The 20,202-nt window shown below is 37.2% G+C and overlaps 1 protein-coding gene across 1 annotated transcript; it reads left to right on the top strand.

Annotated features, from left to right (window-relative positions):
- Positions 1-1,903: 1,903 nt before the first annotated feature.
- Positions 1,904-8,775, top strand: LOC146310327 (uncharacterized). The gene is made up of 5 exons (XM_084744636.1): positions 1,904-2,052; positions 3,491-3,592; positions 3,707-3,883; positions 5,402-5,527; positions 8,081-8,775. Exons 1-5 carry the CDS (start codon positions 2,004-2,006, stop codon positions 8,263-8,265), a joined length of 639 nt encoding a protein of 212 aa, XP_084600762.1. The 5' UTR covers positions 1,904-2,003; the 3' UTR covers positions 8,266-8,775.
- The last annotated feature ends 11,427 nt before the right edge of the window (positions 8,776-20,202 follow it).

The following is a 20,202-nucleotide window of genomic DNA, read 5'->3' as shown; positions in this document are numbered from 1 at the left end:
TATTGCTCCTGTTATTTATATTTCCTTGTGTTCATATGTTCCTATTTTTGTGTATCATCCTATTTTTAATATTTCCTCGTTCATATTGCTCCTATATTTTATATTCCCTCCTGTTTATATTCTGTGTTTATGAACTCGTTTATTGGCTTTTATTGATGCTTTTTCTATTTTGCTATGCACTTTGCTGTTGTAACACTACAGGTTTCCCAGTTGTGGGACTACAAAAGGAATATCTTATCTTTTAAGATAAGCAACATGTCTTGATTTGGCTAGGTAAGAAAAATAATAAAATTCACTCAACACCCAACTGTCCTTTTAAAGTTTAAACTATTGAAAATCCCTCCTCAGAAGTGTTATGGCGCAGTCTGTGACACGTAACAGATAGGACTGGAATGCAGTTTTACCACATGGCTGCATCAGATATGTTGCTTCCTTGTCATCTGTCGTCTTCATTTAGTGATAAGTGGTACTGTAAGATAGTGTGTCTAGTACTGTGTGTTTGTAAAAGATGATTCATGTGATTGTAATTTACGTCACATGCTCACTTCAACTTGACTCTCTAGTGTTTCCTCCTTAAGTTCACTTCAGTAGCAAGTGGGCCAAATAGAAAAATCACTAGATTCATGGGTCACACACATGGGTCTTACAGCTTACAACTCTTACAATTCCTCTGATCCTTCAGGAAATCTGAGAGAGCTGAAACACAACACTCCTTCCATCACCACACCTGCACCTAGCTGTGTGTTGCACTGCTGATCCAAACTAGAGACAGTCTGATGTATGTAGAGGTCTGTATTGTTACTGTAGCAACCTGATGTTTTTTTTTTTCAGGTAATCTATTGAAAGTAAACACAGTCAGTGGTCATGCGTAACTGTTATTTGTGATGTTGGACTACACAAATCTATCTGTTTCCCTCAGGGGGCTTTGCAATTTGCAAAATGCATTTGAAGCTACTAACACTGAACGCTGATGTGCTGCAACATATTACCTTTTATAGGGCAAAAAAACAGCTGTTACTGGTTGGCTGCTAGTCTTAAATGTTTTATTTTTTAATTCCAACTTTCTTATTGGTTTTAACTCAAATATATTATTTATGTGTCCGTTTAAATGGTGTTTGACCACATTTTGTTTTTGTGGCTGCGACTTCTGTCATAGCTCATGTGCAGCACTTTGGGTTTCCACCTGGAATGAAATGCTTTATAAATAAAGTTTGGCTTGCTTATTGAGAACTCCCTACTGAAATTCATTCATGGCGAAGATATACACCTGCATCAGCAGATAAACATCAAAGGTATGAAGGGCATGTTGTAAGATCCTATCTACTTCAGACATGTCCATTTCTATATGTTTAAATCACATTCACTTATTCTCAAAAGCTTCCACAGTGTCACAATAGGAAAGCCAAGAAGAAATTAAAAGGACAGTTCACATCAGCATCAAAAGTACATATTTGTCCCCTGGCATGTAGTGCTGTTTATTCATAAATTCTTTTGGTGTAGGTTGCAGAGATTTGGATATATTAATTGTAGAGATGTCTGCTCCAAATTAATGGGACTAAGGGACACTTTACTTGTGGTGTTCAAAACACCAAAAATATACATTTGAGAAACTCAACAGCAATGTCTCTTACCATAAATCATGACCCAGTTACTCAAAATAATAGATAGACCTTGTGACACTGGGTCTCATGCAAGAACCACTTGTATGAACAGATTTGTTCTTAAGTAGCACATATGAGTGACAGTGTTTCCTCTACATTCATTTAGGAGTGGCAGATAAACAGATAAACAGCTGTTAAACTGGTTCCACAGCTGACAGAGTTAACATCATGTGTTCAGTTGACGCCCAGGGACTTTTCTGCCCATTCTCACTTACTGGTGGATCAGAAGAAAAATGTTTTTCTTAATGAACCAGGAAGTGTCTTTACCACCCTTTGTGATTCTGTAGCAGTGCAGAACTGTATATAAGCTGTAACACCAAACAGTTAGCACCTCCATCCAACATGAAGCTGCTGCTGACTGTCTGTCTGACCTGCGTTCTGCTCCACACAGGTAACTGACTTCCTCTATGCATCAGATTTGTCTGACAATACCATAGAAACTTCAGCTTTGATATAGACGCAAACACATGTTTTGTAGTTTTGTAGTAATTCTCCAGACAGCATGTTTTTATCTGTATCCTGTATTAACAAATGAAGTTCATTGCTTTCTACATTTGACAAGTAAATAGCAGCTGAAAACAGTCCAGAGATTATGTGCTATAAAGCAGCAGGAAAGTCATAAAATTTGACTTTTACTACATGAAATTATGATACATCTATCATTATGCACTCAATCCCCAGTTCCAGGAATAATATTGAATCAATTACTCACTCAACAGAAAATTAATTACGTTTTTAATATAAAAAGAAAATACCAAATATTCACTGATTCTTGCTGTGAAGATTTGTTGCTGTTTTATGTAATTGTAACGTAAAGTAAAGTTTTGATCGGTTTTAGACTGTGTGAATATGTAGTGACTCATTTCAGCTACTACCATCAGGCAGTTGTTTCAGAGCCCCTCTGACCAAAAACTCCTTCTTTCCCACTTTAATATCCATTTTAAACAAGGTCTGAACAGACTGCCACCACTTATTTTAATGCATTTTTTCACATCCGCTGTTATTTATTTATGGAATTGTTTGTGTTTTAGTGCAGCTCCAATTTTAGTGAGCCTCTCATGTACATGTCTTATATGTGTCAAGTTAAGTCACCAATCATTGGTGTTAAAGGGATAGTTCATCCAAAAATGAAAATTCAGTCATTATCAATTCACCTTCATGCTGATTTAGGGTCAGGTTTATTTTGTCAGTCCACAAAACACTGCTGGAGTTTCGCAGGAAAACAGTATTGCAGAATCTCCCAAACACTGAAAGTCCTGACAAGTTGTTTGCACACTGTCACACCACACAGTGTGCATGTGTATATAAACGTGGCTCCAAGATAAGGATCTACAGTGAAGATTCAGGCTAAAAACATGGTGTAAAAATCATTTTTTGTCAACTTGGCATGCTGGGGCTTTAGGAGACTTGGATTACACCAGACAAGCAGTATGGAGGCATTTTATGTTTTTATTCTGTTGGTTTTTAAATTTGAAAACTGGTCACCATTCACTTCCATTGTTTGGGAGATTCTGCAAAACCGTTTTCTGAGTATGACTTAAATTTCATTTTTCAGTGAACTATCCCTTTAAAGTCGTGACTAAAGCCATCAAATTTGTGACAAGGTCAAGTCATGTGACTTGGGTCCACGCCTAAGATTAGATTGCTAAGTGTACCATAACACTTTACACGATAATGTGCCGTGAAGAAAAACAATAATATGTACTGGATCAGACTGATTCAGATGGACATGTCATGTGAATGTTTTTGACCATGGCGCAATTTGTGATAAATAATAATAAGAAAAAATAAATAAATTTAATGCTGTACATAATTTTTACACTTTTCAGCTGAGTCGCTGTACTGCCATGTGTGTGCCAATGAAACATGTACCAACTCAACCTCAGTCCTGTGTCCTATCACGAGTCTAATATGCAGAACTACCACTGCAGGTAGGTGCCAGTAATTCATAATCCTGTCAATCCAATACGTTTGTATAAATAACATATATAACAGATCCTTTTACTGTGGGTTTTTGTTACAATGTTTTCCTTCCCTCCTGTCAGTGAGGCTGAACGGTTCATCCATGAGTGTGATGGTGAATAAAAACTGTTCCTCGCTGCTGTCCTGCGTCACTCCTCTCAACACTGAAACTGAATGGTCTGTGAACCGAGGTTTTCAAAAAGAAGCCCACACTCAGATGTGCTGCATGGCTGACAACTGCAACTTCCAGACGTTGGCCAGTAAGAAATACTGCTGCTTTTAATGAAGGGTCAGACAGCCGTCTGTGCCCGTCAGTAAAGACTTTTGCACTTATATCTTCCAGGCCGGGCTTCTTTAAGCATGTTTCACTCTCACAGTTGGTTTAAAAAGTAGAGTTCTGCAATTCTATCTACCTATCTATCTACAATTTTTATCTTTTATTATTATAATTATTATCATCATCATCATCATCATCATCATCAGTAGCAGTAGTAGTCTTTTCCATTGAATTTTTCTCCTCAGTTTTGTCGTTGCCAATTCAAATTCTCCCCATATTACTTTTAACTGTTGGTGTCACAGTCACCTCTCCAAACTAGGGTTGGTAATTTTGTGCGTCTTCCTGAACCAATAATTGAAAATGTAAACAACTGGTTAAAGCGATAGTTTACCCAAAAGTGAAATTTTACTCAGTACCTACTCACCCCTGTGCTGATGAGAGGATGTGTGAAGATCTCCAGTTTGCAAAACACTCAGAAATAGTGACTTGTTATGCGTACAGTTGACTTTGCAAACTTTCAACAAAGAAGGAAATGTGTGAGGACTTCGACATAGAAGAGAAACATCATTTCTCTGGTGCTGCCGTGCCACTTGAGTGAGAGCTTGTGTACCTGCTTCAGGCTTGTGCACGTGGATCAGGTCTGAGAGGTTACAGTTGACATGAACTGGAGATCTTCACCCATCCTCACATCAGCACAGGGGTGAGTAGATGTTGAGTGAAAGCCAATTTTGGGTGAACTATCTCTTTAATTAATAATTTAGAAGATACTAAACATGTCTTTTGTCATTTTAAGTCTTAGTTTAATTTTCCATATTCATCACACGAGGTGCAGTTACTGTCATGAATATTGATTAAATATCCATGAATACATTTTTAATTGGTTAATCTGTTAAGGGCAAATAATTGATTAATGATTAATCATTAACATCCTTACTCCAAATGTGTGCTGCTGCAGCATTTTATTTTGTTTTTCATTTGTATTTCCTGTTTTGATTGGCCAGTTTGTGATCAGATCACCTTATTGGCTAAAATACAGATGAATGGTTTGGATATTAATTCAAATTCTACTCAGTACTCAGATTTTAAAAGTAACTAAGTAGATTACATCCTGTAATGTACACTCAAGTACAACTGAAAATCTACATGCAAAAGTACAATTACCCCTAAAAAAAACTACTTGACTACAGTAATTTGAGTATTTGTAATTAGTCACTTCCACCCCTGGGAAAAAAAAATTCACATCAGAACTATCTAGATAGATAAATAGCACTACAGGCCCAGGGAGAAATATTTTGGAGGGGATTTTGACATGAACTGTCCCTTTAAGCAGTATATCAGGCAGCTGAGCTGACAATGGATGTTTCAGTCACTAGTGAGATGAGCTCCAATGCTAACAGCTACTGAATCAATGATAGCTCATCCCTGAGGACTGGTTTTAAAAATGACTGTAACTAGATTTCTGCTTCATCTCTCCCTGTTTCTTTCTCTTATGTGTCTCCAGCTCCAAATCTTTTAACGAATGGGAAGCAGTGTCCTGCGTGTGCAAACTCAGCTGACAGCCTGGCAGGGACCTGCAACGACACTCTGTCCTGTGCGGGAGTTGAGGACAGTTGCTTCAATGGCACCAGTGGGTTCTCACAGTAAAATGAGTGTACAGTGATGTGATTAGCCAGAGCCATAGAGGCTGCTCATCTTCATGCTGAAAACCTTATCAATAAAACACTTTATATACATAGGCAACCCAGTGAGCTTTGCAGTAAGTGATACTACAAACCAGAACAACATTACCAATCATGATCATGAGCAGTCATGACATATAATAAGTGCACTGACTGAGTAAATCAGTTATTTCATGAAACTTATTCTGTCAGACAGAACTGAACTTGAGATGACAGGAGTCTGGTCGATCCTCAGCAGCCTCGATGTTCAGATTTGAACATTTCATCTAGAAATTGTGGAATTTTGGGATTTTTATTCAATTCTGAACACTTGTATTTTCTGTTTGTTTTTTTAACTTTAAATATTTTTAACACACTGATGTGAGGAGGCCTTAAGTGTCTTGACAACATTATGAAATGATCCCTACTGAGACAGAACTTTTTGTTAAAGAGTAAGATCCATTTTGTTAAATAAGAAACATTTAAAACGTCAAAAATCACAAATGTGGTGTTCATTCGGAAGATTATCTTGTTGAACAAAATGTGTAAGTATCATAAACTTTTTTTCCACAGAGTTTATCTTCTGCACTAATCCAAAATCCCATGGAAAAATCCTGTTGACTTTTTGTCAAGGAAACCAGAGTGATGCTAACTTCACACATACCCTCAAACCTAAACCCCAGATTAATTGTCATTTATTCCCAAAATGACATATGGAAGAGTACTGACACGGACAGCCTTAAGCCGCTCACACGATGCTTTGCGCTGGCTGTTCCATCGCTTTCCTGTGGAGAGAACGGTGGCACCTGCCTAAGCAGCACTCCTACCCTCAGTGTGGTGCATCACTTAAATCTGCAGCTGAACACTGCTCTGAACTTTGACCTTATTTGCTGCTAACTTTTCAAAGCGCAACCAAGGGGATAACAGCTGTATGTAGTGACGCAGGCAGAGGAGACCACAGATGTTTGGAAGTGATACCATCAGAGGAGGAGGAGAGACTGATAGTCTTGAAGAAAACCCCAGACCCACTGCAGTTTGCTTAGGTCTAGGCAAAACGTACTTGGTTAGGTTTAGGACAAGATTGTGGTTTGGGTTAAAATAACTATGTTATGTATGTGGAAGTGACATCACTTGTGCAACAACATAACTCGCATGACAAATATAGTTTGTTTATTAAAGGGTTTAGGCAATAAAACTACTTGGTCAGGATTATGAAATATTGTAAATTGGGTTAAAAAATGTTTTGTATATCACATAACAGTGTGATGCAAAGTGATGCAATGTATGTCATGTCCATAACAATATTTTAACTTGCTTAAAACTTTAAATAACTCTATGTTTACTTTTGGTTCAACACAGGACTCAACCCACATCTCCTAGGTGAAAGTTCTATGCTGGTTTTAAGTCATCTATCCACCCCACTGCCTCCAAATGTAAATTTCTCACTCCTCATACTTCCTCTGTCACACTTACTATGTCCACTAGAGGTGTTCCCTAACTATAAACAGACATACCAGTCAGAAAAAGCTGCCTGCACTTTCAACTAAAGGGCTGAACTTTTGGGTCGGCCTACAAAATCACATCATCCCTGCAGCACTCCGTGTTTTTGATGAGAAAATTCTGTGTGATAGTAAAAATTCATTTGTTTCGCCTTGAGACACTTGGTTGCCCATCTAGTTTGTTTTTGTTTTGACACGTTCTGTTTCACTATGCATCCATCTCACATTGAAGGTTTACTTACAAATACATAGAGTCAGAAGAGTAGTTGACTTTTTATTTCTCTCTCCAGGCAGACAAAACTTTTTACACAGCAAAATAAAATGAAAGAAAATCCTTTTGCAGAACGAAAGAAGAATCCACAGAGCATCATCCAAATAATCCAAATTAACGGTCAAAAGAGCTGTATCGATCCAAACTAGCTCCTTCCTTCACTACTGCTGACTAATCAATTTTTTCATCTGACTTCTCAATAACGACAATAGGAGACGCACTTTCCCAATGCAAGCCTACTCATACTGTAAACTCACAGTTAAACAAACTTAGAAAATAACAGTTAAAAAATGTACAATTTCTGAACAATTAACGTGTTTAAACAATAGTATAACACGGTGACTTACATTATGGTTTCTGTAAATGGAGTCATCTGTTTCCGGTTAAACAAAAAGGATCTTACTTTTAAACATGAAGGTTCTGTAGGGATCCCTACCATTATGTTGTCTCTCAAAACTGTTTCAAAACAAGCATATTATAGTAGACACCACTGTCCAGAAGGATTACACTGCAGCCCATTTTGTGGCTGCTGGCTACAGCAGTCTCACTAAATGCTGGACCAGTTTTGAAAATTGTTGTTCTCTATTAGTAACTTAGATGGAAAACATGGGAAAATAGGATTGAAAAAAACATTTAATATGCTTGTTATATCACTACAGTGCATTCATGTACTAATATAATGTGAGAAAATGAAGTAATTCTGTTTCTAATATGTGTCATAATCCGTCCTTCCATTCTTCCTTCCTCTGTAGCTACATCAAACTCCACTGAGGTGTTGCAGCTCGGCTGTATGTCCAGAAACCTCTGTGGCATCCAGGCTGCCATGGAAGCTCTGCTTGGTGCCAACGCCAGGGTTACCTGTGCAGCACCGTGGAGCGTCAGGATCAGCGCCTTGCTGCTGACATTTGCTCTCACAGCACAAAGAGTCCTTATTTAGATAAAACATATGCCAACACACATATTCAGAAAAAAATTCTGCATTGTTTCACAGCAGTATAACAATAATATATCTGAACTGATCATCTGCAGTAACACACCTACACAACAAGCACAGCCATACACAGAGACAGATGTAATCATAAAGAGATAAAGTGACAGACTTACAGACACACAGTAATTCTTACTGACTGGAAAAGCACGTGTTGCAGACCAAACACAAAGATAAGACGACACTCAGAATTATGCCAGCTCTTCAGCATGACTGCAGTATTGAGGAGCACTTCTGTGTCTCAGATGATTTGTGATTACAACTGTTTTGGAGTTCAAGCCACCAGCATATCATGTTTTTCTGAAGGACTCACTGTGGACAATAAGAAGTGCACAGTTCATGTTCAACGTGCAGCCAAGCAGGGCAGCTTTTGAAACATGTTTCAGACATGACGTGTGATCACTGCTGTGTGTGTTCCCTATAACAAAACAAAACTGTCACTTGTTATGTTTCTGAGCTTTTTCCCTTTTGTGGTCTTACGTTTTTCTGCAATAAACAATAAATGTATTTATATTCAGTAGGTATTTCTCTATATTGACATGTAGTAATGTGTTTTAGCAACACTAAACTGTTCTGGCTACATTATTTTGTCTTTTAGCTTAGACTGGTGATATATATACATATATATATATACCGTAATTTCCGGACTATAAGCCGCGACTTTTGTCACACGCTTTCAACCCTGCGGCTTATGTAATGATGCGGCTAATTTATGCATTTTTTCTAACGGCCGCCAGGGGCGCTCGAGCAGAAAAGGTAAGAGTGAGACAGGTGGAATATATGTGTCGAGGAAGACGCAAGTTTAATGTAACTTCGCTGTGCTACCGTGTTGCTGCTATGTTACTGCCGCGTCTCAGTGACTTTTACCGGTATGTTTTTTTAACCAGCCCTTTTAGTGCTGTGTTACTACCGTATTGCTGCTGTGTTACTGCCGCGTCACAGGCACTGTTTGGAAAGAAAAGCTAAGGTATATTATTAAAACTTTGAAAACTCTTTCTGTGTACCGTCTTTCTTTGTAAATATCTCATGTTTCAATGTGGGCACATGCGGCTTATAGACAGGTGCGGCTTATGTATGTACAAAATGGTTTTAACTTTAAAAATGTACTGGATGAGGCTTATAATCAGGTGCGCTCTATAGTCCAGAAATTACGGTATATATATACATATATACATATATATATATATATACACATAACATTTGTATAAAACATAACATTTTATGTTTATTCTGTTGTTTTTTTCCATTTGAAAACTGGTCACCATTCACTTCCATTGTTTGGCAGTTTCTGCAACAATTTTTTCCTGTGAAACTCCAGCAGTGTTTTGTGGACTAAAAAAACTAAACCTGAGACCTTCAATCAACATGAGGGTGAGTAGATCATAACTATTTTTTTCTATTTGTTTTTGGTGAAATATCCCTTTAAAATTATGCATAATTAAGGGCGTACCCATTTTGAGTGATAGGTGGGTACCATCACAGATGGGTAAATGCTAGATAGCCACTTCAATTAGCCGCCTCAGCTCAACCCACAAGCCCCCTTTGCCCATTTGTGGATTAGCCTGGAGTTGGCCATTGTCAGGCACTGCCAAAATGGAAACAGCCAGAGCCCCACTCTGAGCTTTACAAACCTATGCATGTCACGCATGCTCCATCCATTATTTAGTATACTGTCTATGGCTTATAATAATAAGTGGATTGACTGAGCAGAGTCAGTCTATTGTCAGCTGCAGGAATCAATCCTACAACCCAGAAATGAGTTTGCATATTTGCACGTCTAGTTCCTTTGTCTTGAAGTCACTGGGCGTTAGATTACATGTGAGTAACACATTTTGTTTTTGTTTTGTTTGTCAGCAAATACTGCACACAATTTTGAAGCTTTTAAGTATCGGTTGCTCTGATGTCAAATCCATGTGACTGTCCTGTAGTTTGTTTATGGTCTAATGTTGTGGCTTTAATGCTTTTTACTTTTAGTATCATAAGCTTTTGTTGGCCACAGAGTTTATTTTTCAGTGGAAAAGTCCCATTGTTTGTTTGTTGGTTTTTTTTTTTTTTGTTGTCATTGAAGGAACCAGAGAGGTGCTGATATCAGGGTTGGTCTACAAAACTATGTCATCCCCACAGCACTCTATTACTGCAGAGTCACATGGACACTTTATGTGTCCTGTAACCACGGTAACTGCACAACAAAGATGGTGACAGCTGTAGCTTCAAAACACTTACAAAACACAAATAACTAAAACTAACAAAAATCTTTATACACACTTTCACCAGAAAATTAAAACTTAATCTAAATCAGGTGCTAAAGTCAACTCTGCTGCTGTAGAATATTTATCTGTCACAACCCTTCAATTTGAAAAAGACACACCGGCATTAATAGCAACATGACACACTGTATCTGTGCTGTAGATTATGTGTGTGCTCCATTTCCAAGTTGAGCGCTTCTCCACATTCATCATTAACCTATTTATAACGCTGACGTCATGACCTGTCAGCATGTTGGAGTGTGCCTACGTGCATGTGTGTCTCACTGATGAGGCAGATGTGACACAGTGCTGTTTAGACATCCACACAAATACAACTCAAACATATTGTGTATAAAGGACAGTGCAGCGGTGCGTCATTCAGCTTCTATTCATTTAAACGAAGCAGCAGGAGATGTGGAGGCTGATGCATCACTGCTAACACAGTTCAAATACACTGATTTAGTGGAACCAACTGCCCAGGGCATCAATATGGAAAGGAATGTTTTTACCTACAGTTTTACAATTGTACATGAATAATAATAAATTAAGAAAGATGTAGATTCATATTTTATTTACTCTAGATCACAAATTGCCTCAGTGGAAAATATATGATCACTACTGACCTTTGATGACTGATCCCACTGGGGCTCACTATCTGCCAGACGTTTAAAGTACACCACTATGGTTTTAGGTTTTTTACTTTAATGTTTTTAAGCTCACTGTTAAATGTCTATGAGCATTTCATGCCTTAATCAGTTCTTGGATATATTGTTTTCCTTTGCTGAATCTGCCTCACACATTTACCTCAGTCGACCTAAGTTATTACAGCATTCAAAGAAAAGTGAGTGTGAGAGAAATCAGTAGGACTGAAAGGAGGACATTTGGTCTTACTGGTTTAAACAGGACATTAATGTATAAACCTGCTACAGGTGATGTGGACACTGTGGACTACAGGAAATGCTAGAACATGTCATTTTATATTGCCCGAGATAAACATGAGACACTTCAAACTACACTTCCAATAAACTAAATGACACCAGACATTAGAGTGTGATGAAGTCTGTCTTGTGCAGACTGGACAAAAGCTTTAAATACACATGTGAGTTCAGGACAGAGACACAATAACATTTGAGAAAGATACAAAAGTAAGAGAGGTTATCCTCCATTTGTCTTCTCTAACATTAAAACTCATAAATACTTCATACAATTAATTCATTCATTAATTCTTGAGCATACCTGAGTCCATAAACAGCTTCTTTCATGGAGCAGCTGTCTCTGTGGCCGAGGAAGGAACAAAACTGTTGTGGAGGCAGCAGTGAACATATATAGTGACCAAGTCAAACCAAATAACACACAAGGGGAAAACAAGATGGACGCCAACTACAACTAATACAAGACAAAAACTAACTAAAGCCTGACACCCCCCACCCCCTCTCACTTGGCAGCACATGGTTTGGTCTGATGAGCTGTTTTTCTGACTTAAGAGGCTCCACCCCTCAGACACACCTTTTGTTCAACCAGGAAGTGAACCGACCCCAACAACCACAGTAAGTCAAAGACAAAGAAACACATGGTTAATATAAGAGAAAAGAGCTGGTTTAACCCCACAGTGTGAGAGTGTGTTCACTACATTTAAACAGTGAGAATGTGTTCACTCCATTTAAACAGTGTGAGAATGTGTTCACTACATTTAAAACAGTGTGAGAGTGTGTTCACTCCATTTAAACAGAGTGAGAGTGTGTTCACTTCATTTAAAACAGTGTGAGAGTGTGTTCACTCCATTTAAACAGAGTGAGAGTGTGTTCACTTCATTTAAACAGAGTGAGAGTGTGTTCACTTCATTTAAACAGAGTGAGAGTGTGTTCACTCCATTTAAACAGAGTGAGAGTGTGTTCACTTCATTTAAACAGTGTGAGAGTGTGTTCACTCCATTTAAACAGTGTGAGAGTGTGTTCACTCTATTTAAACAGAGTGAGAGTGTGTTCACTCCATTTAAACAGAGAGAATGTGTTCACTTCATTTAAACAGAGTGAGAGTGTGTTAACTCCATTTAAACAGTGTGAGAGTGTGTTCACTTCATTTAAACAGAGTGAGAGTGTGTTCACTCCATTTAAACAGAGAGAATGTGTTCACTTCATTTAAACAGTGTGAGAGTGTGTTCACTTCATTTAAACAGAGAGAATGTGTTCACTCCATTTAAACAGAGTGAGAGTGTGTTCACTTCATGTAAACAGTGTGAGAGTGTGTTCACTCCATTTAAACAGTGTGAGAGTGTGTTCACTTCATTTAAACAGAGAGTGTGTTCACTTCATTTAAACAGAGAGAGTGTGTTCACTTCATGTAAACAGTGTGAGAGTGTGTTCACTCCATTTAAACAGTGTGAGAATGTGTTCACTCCATTTAAACAGAGTGAGAGTGTGTTCACTCCATTTAAACAGTGTGAGAATGTGTTCACTCCATTTAAACAGTGTGAGAGTGTGTTCACTTCATTTAAACAGAGAGTGTGTTCACTTCATTTAAACAGAGAGAGTGTGTTCACTTCATGTAAACAGTGTGAGAGTGTGTTCACTCCATTTAAACAGTGTGAGAATGTGTTCACTCCATTTAAACAGAGTGAGAGTGTGTTCACTCCATTTAAACAGTGTGAGAATGTGTTCACTCCATTTAAACAGTGTGAGAGTGTGTTCACTTCATTTAAACAGAGAGTGTGTTCACTTCATTTAAACAGAGAGAGTGTGTTCACTTCATGTAAACAGTGTGAGAGTGTGTTCACTCCATTTAAACAGTGTGAGAGTGTGTTCACTCCATTTAAACAGTGTGAGAGTGTGTTCACTCCATTTAAACAGTGTGAGAATGTGTTCACTCCATTTAAACAGTGTGAGAGTGTGTTCACTTCATTTAAACAGAGAGTGTGTTCACTTCATTTAAACAGAGAGAGTGTGTTCACTTCATGTAAACAGTGTGAGAGTGTGTTCACTCCATTTAAACAGTGTGAGAATGTGTTCACTCCATTTAAACAGAGTGAGAGTGTGTTCACTTCATTTAAATAGTGAGAATGTGTTCACTTCATTTAAACAGAGTGAGAGAATGTGTTCACTCCATTTAAACAGAGTGAGAATGTGTTCACTCCATTTAAACAGTGTGAGAATGTGTTCACTCCATTTAAACAGAGAGAGAGAATGTGTTCACTTCATTTAAACAGAGAGAGAGAATGTGTTCACTCCATTTAAACAGAGAGAGAGAATGTGTTCACTCCATTTAAACAGAGAGAGAGAATGTGTTCACTCCATTTAAACAGAGAGAGAGAATGTGTTCACTCCATTTAAACAGTGTGAGAATGTGTTCACTCCATTTAAACAGAGTGAGAATGTGTTCACTTCATTTAAACAGAGAGAATGTGTTCACTCCATTTAAACAGAGTGAGAGTGTGTTCACTTCATTTAAACAGAGAGAATGTGTTCACTTCATTTAAACAGAGTGAGAGTGTGTTCACTTCATTTAAACAGAGTGAGTGTGTTCACTCCATTTAAACAGAGTGAGAGTGTGTTCACTTCATTTAAACAGTGTGAGAGTGTGTTCACTCCATTTAAACAGTGTGAGAGTGTGTTCACTTCATTTAAACAGTGAGAATGTGTTCACTTCATTTAAACAGAGTGAGAATGTGTTCACTTCATTTAAACAGAGAGAATGTGTTCACTTCATTTAAACAGAGTGAGAGTGTGTTCACTTCATTTAAACAGAGTGAGAGTGTGTTCACTCCATTTAAACAGAGTGAGAATGTGTTCACTTCATTTAAACAGTGAGAGTGTGTTCACTCCATTTAAACAGTGAGAGTGTGTTCACTCTATTTAAACAGAGTGAGAGTGTGTTCACTCCATTTAAACAGAGAGAATGTGTTCACTTCATTTAAACAGAGTGAGAGTGTGTTCACTTCATTTAAACAGAGTGAGAATGTGTTCACTTCATTTAAACAGAGTGAGATTCACATCAAATAAACTGTTTGGGTGTGTTTGACTGCAGATGAAATGAACTTGTGCAGGTGAGTGTGACTGCCTGTTAGCATGTGTGACTGTTAGCATGGCTTTAGCATTTGTGACTGTTAGCATGGCTTTAGCATGTGTGGCTGTGGTCATCAAACATTTAGCACTCTTTTTAAAGACACCACTCGTACTCATGCACACTTGTACACATTGTACTTGTAGAACTAAATGAACATGTTTTATAACTTAAACTTTCTTTGTAATGGTAAGTTAAGGTACTTCAATTAGTGCAAGTAATTCTTATTTTACAATTTATGCTGAGAGACTAAGCAAAAAGTACCTCAATAAGTATGAAAGAAATCTGATACCACAAACCTTCAGACAATCGAACAAAATTATAAAAAAAAACTAAAACCTATTAGAAAATGACAAGATTTAAGAAATAAATTAATTAATCAATTAAAAATTGCCATCTTGTGGCTTAAAATGTACTTTTTGTCCATAAATTCTTTCTGAGAGATGTAAATGTCTCAGAGACTCTGTGGTTAAATGTCTTTGACAGGTCTATATAAAGTACCTGCTTTAAGGTGTGCCACCCACTTTTCTACATAAAATATAAACATAAAACATTTTAGACTGAAGTCATCATTAAGTCCATTTGGTGCCATAGTGTTGAGTGTTAATATCCAGAACATTTCTCTTTGGGACAGTTTTTTTTAGAATGTCTCCTCTACGAGTGGGTATCGTGACCTCAATCCCACAGAACCTCAATGAAGAGGGGGGAACCATGATTGGCTTCTGCATAATGTTTGGCAATTGCATAATCCATATTGCCTCTGTGGATTGCAGTTTTATGCTCAGATATACGTTGTTTCAAGGGTCGTTTGGTCTGTCCCACATATACTAGTCCACAGGGACATTTTTAACAGCCTTTTTGATTTTTCACCCTTCCTCTTGTGTTAGCTTTCCGTTACTATCTCTTATGTTAACAGGTTGGTTTTGACCCGTGTCTTGAATCAGCCATAAAATACCCTAAAAACAATTATTTATCATCCAATTTGTTTCTTATCTCTTGGTTACCTTGTTAGGCTTCCCTATCCATGAAAAGATTGGTTTTAATATTTTTGTTGTGGCCCCCTGGGCCTTTCTTTTGACATTATACCCCTCATTTTCAATATAAAAAAACTGTCAAATGAACATCAAGAGAATTATATAAATAAATAAAAGCTTGTCATGTTACCTGACTGTTACTGAGGGGTATTAGAACACATCTCTTACATGTTCAAAAAAGAATTTTTTTTAAATTTTAATATTATTGACTATAGTAACATCTATGGTGTTACGGGTCAATTTTGACCCATATATATTTACTTCATGAAAAAGGCAAAAAACAAGTCTTTTTCTTTTCAAAAATAGAACTTAATACAAATACAAAATGAAAAGCAGAACTAGTGTCCATCCATCCATTTTCTGTAACCGCTTATTCCCGAAGGGTCATGGGGGGCTGAAGCCTATCCCAGCTGACATTGGGCGAGAGGCGGGGTTCACCCTGGAAAAGTCGCCCATTCATCACAGAACTGACACATAGAGACAGACAACCACTCACACTCACATTCACACCTACGGGCAATTTAGAGTCACCAATTAACCTAGCATGCATGTCTTTGGACTGTGGGAGGAAGCTGGAGAACCTGGAGAGAACCCACGCAGACACGGGGAGAACATGCAAACTCCACACAGAAAGGCCCTGCCTCAGGAAGCTGGGGGATTCAAACTCATTACCTTCTTGCTGTGAGGCGGCAGTGCTAACCACTGCACCACCATGCCGCCCCGCAGAACTAGTAATAATACAAAATGTAGATTTGCAAGGTCAAACAAACAACAACCAATCAAGCAAATCAAACCAACAGAAATCAAGTACTAGTTCCATAAAAACTCTATGTTCAAGAACTTGCATGTGTACTTGTGTATTATTAGCTGCATGTGTGGCAAAAAGTGACACTAGTGTGTTCTTTGCAGAGCTATTTTTTGCAGAAGAGGCACAATTCATTTGTACTAGGTCCATAAAAATCTCTGTGCAGCAACATGCATGTGTATGTGTGTGTTTAGATGCATGTGTGGCAAAAAATGACACTTTAAGTGTGTTCTTTGCAGGGAGATTTTTTGCAGGTGAAGCACAATGTGTTTGTCTTTCTGTCCTTACAGTAAATCTTCTTCTCATTGTTGCATGCTGTAAACTGGAGATGTGTACTCTGAAAGTCACCAACCCTAAACTGAATTGGCCTTACGTACCTGGACATGTCCCTCTTTGTTTGGTCAAACAGCCAAAGAGAGAAGCCCCTAACTGAAGCTCAAGTAGTTGGAGGAAGAGCTGGCTGTGAACTGTTGGCTGATAGTTTGTTTGTGATTTCAGTTTTGGCACTTATTATTATTTTATAATCTTATATTATAACTGGGTTGAAACTGACCCTAACAACACAAAGGCCATAATTTTAACCAGAGCATTTTATAATTTAGTAAAATTATTTTTTTTTTTTATTTTATTTTGTTTAAATAGAAGTTCCTGACAAAGTCAAAAAGTCTTGATGCAATAAACAAAATTTATGTAGTACTTTTATGCATTTAAAATCAAAAAGGGGTCGGTGCAGACCCTAACACTAGAGGAAGGTTACAGTTACTAGTTACTGACAGGCAGCATTTTACGGCACATTGGTTACTTTTACTTTTCATATAGAGAACAGCTGATAATGTTTAGATACATTTACTCAAGTAAGGTTTAGACTGCAATACTTTTACTTGTAGTGGAGTATTTTCACAGTGTGTATTAGTGTTTGTACTGAACTAAATGATGTGACTACTTTATCCAGCACAGCTCACCTGTCTGAAGATCACCTGGTTCCAGTCTGAGTTCCACTGTCACTATGTTCTCCACAGAGAGTTTATCATCTTCCTCTGATTGTTGTTGCTTTACGATGTCGGCTGATCAGGTTCTTTAACTCTGAGCTTCTCTTCTAACGTTGTCTTCTCAAGACATGTTGTTTTTGGTGACTTACGTCTCCATTGTAGCAGCTGACGCACTGAATTCCTCAAACTATCACCACATCTCCCTCTGCTGTATTAATTATCAGATGCAGATGGAGCCAGTCGCTCTCTGCTGCCACCCAGAGGTTGACGATGTGTAAACCAGCAGCATTCAGATGAATGCTGAGGGTGCAGGTTCTGTGCTCCACCAAGCTTTTATCTCTTGTATTGAGAAGATCAAACTGCACATGTACAACTTATAGTGAGAGTAAATGGGCAGAAAGCCAGAAGCCCAAGCCAGAAACACATGACCTATCTGTAACTTTGGACATCTTAAAAAGCACATTTTAGTACAGATGATACATTTTACTCACTAACTACACCTTATTGTTGCTGCCCATCTCAAGAAGTATACAGTATAAATTTTAAAGTAATTAAGTCTTGGGGCGGCACCCTAGCGCCCTCTATTGACCGGCTGCCATTGCAATCGTGTACAGAATTGTACCAAAAATGGTAAAACTACTGGTGTTAAAATGTTTAAGGGAACATTCATCCTCAAATCGTTTTTTCCTCTCATCTGTTTATCCATGTAGATAGTTATGGTCAGTCACAAAGTCACACCCGAGGAAGCAAAAGTTGTCATGATAAGAGAACTCAAAGATTTAGAGCAATATAAATAAAAAGTGAAATGATTACAGCTGTCATTGAGAAGTCCGTTCGTTCCTGTAGAAATGTGTGAAGACTGGATATTATGGACAATGGATTGTGGACAATGTTTTGATGTCTGTGGGGAAGCACTTCCACAGATAATGAAAAAAAACAAATGAACAAATGATAAGTTTGGATGAGGATTATATGTTTCCATTCAGAGACTTTGAAGAAGAAGATTTCTGTGGAAATGACTGTCAAGATGGGCAGTTTTCCAGTACACACATTGAAAAACTGAACTTTAAAACTTTTGAATATGCAGAGCACAAGATGTATGACCCTGAAAGTAATTTTGACCCAGATAATTACTTCTACAATAACAACGCTAAAAAAACTATAGCTGTGAGTACTACACAGATGACCAGTTCAATATAAATATTAAAATGGAAAATGCATTATCAGTTATACATTTCAATAGTAGAAGCCTTTATAAAAATCTCTCTAAAATTAAAGAATACTTGAGTAAACTTAATAGGTTTAATATAATTACAATATCGGAAACGTGGCTCGATAAGGAGAAAGTCAGTGACATGGAATTGGAAGGATATGAATTATTCACAATGAACAGGGTGAATTAAAAAAAGGGGGCAGGGGGGAGTTGCTTTATATGTGGATAGAGCTTTGAGATGCAGCCAGATTGAATGTATGTCAAATACTATAGATAATTTATTGGAATGCTTAACCACTGAAATTCATATTAAAAAAGCTGATAATATAAGAATAAGTTGTATTTATAGAACACCAGGATCGTGCCTTGACACATTCAATGAAAAACTAGCTGCCTTGTTTAGCAATTCAAATGACAAAAAAGTGCAAATAATTTGTGGTGATTTTAATATAGATTTGTTAAACCCAAATGGACACCGAACAACATCAGACTTTATCCACACAATGTATAGCAACTGCCTTTTCCCTGTAATTATAAAACCAAGTAGAATAACAATGGACACAGCTACACTGATAGATAATATATTCACAAATAAAATTGACTATGAAATAGTAGGTGGACTTCTCATAAATGATATAAGTGATCATCTCCCTGTTTTTGCAATTTTTCAAAATTACTTTGGGACAAAAACTAAACAAAAGACTTATACAGTTGAAATGATAAGACATAGGACACCAAGAACCATCGCTGCCCTTAAGGTGGATCTAGGGGAACAAAACTGGAGTGAGGTTTATGTTAATGAAGACCCTAATAATGCATATGATGCATTTCTGTCAACTTTACTGCTGTTATATGAGAAGCACTGTCCTTTAATAAAAGTTACCAGGAAGCACCAGTTCTTAAATAAGCCATGGATCACAAAGGGAATAGGAGATGCATGTAAAATGAAAAATATTTTATATAAGAGATTTATAAAACAGAGGACAAAAAGAAATAAAGTATAAGACATATAAAAATAAAATATTATAAATATTATAAGAACAAATAAGAAAGAATATTATCATACATTATTGGAATAGAACAGGAGCAATACACAAGAAATGTGGAGAGTATTAAATAGCATAATCAAAAAGGGTTCTAAAAAAATGAGTATCCAGAATAATTTATAAAAGATAAAAATTTTATCATTGATAAAATTCAAGAAATAGCTAATGAATTTAATGGTTTTTTTGTACATGTTGGTTATAACTTCGCAAAAGAAATTCCTGAGCCAGGAACTAATAATGAAATAGATCAACATATTACTAAAAACTCCTCCTCCATGTTTATTAGTGCTGTAAATGATAGAGAAATTCTTGATATTGTGAAAACACTTAAGAATAAAAAGTCCTCTGATTGTTTTGACATGTTATTAGTAAAAAGTATTATAGAATATATAGTGCAACCATTTACATACACCTGTAACCTGTCTTTTCGAACTGGTATTTTTCCTTCAAAAATGAAAACAGCAAAAGTTATTCCTATCTATAAAAGTGGAGAAAGA

This window comes from Lutjanus erythropterus, chromosome 19, assembly GCF_056507025.1.
Source record: "Lutjanus erythropterus isolate fLutEry1 chromosome 19, fLutEry1.hap2, whole genome shotgun sequence".
NCBI classification, from domain to species: domain Eukaryota; kingdom Metazoa; phylum Chordata; class Actinopteri; order Lutjaniformes; family Lutjanidae; genus Lutjanus; species Lutjanus erythropterus.
This window is presented reverse-complemented; position numbering and strand designations above follow the sequence as displayed.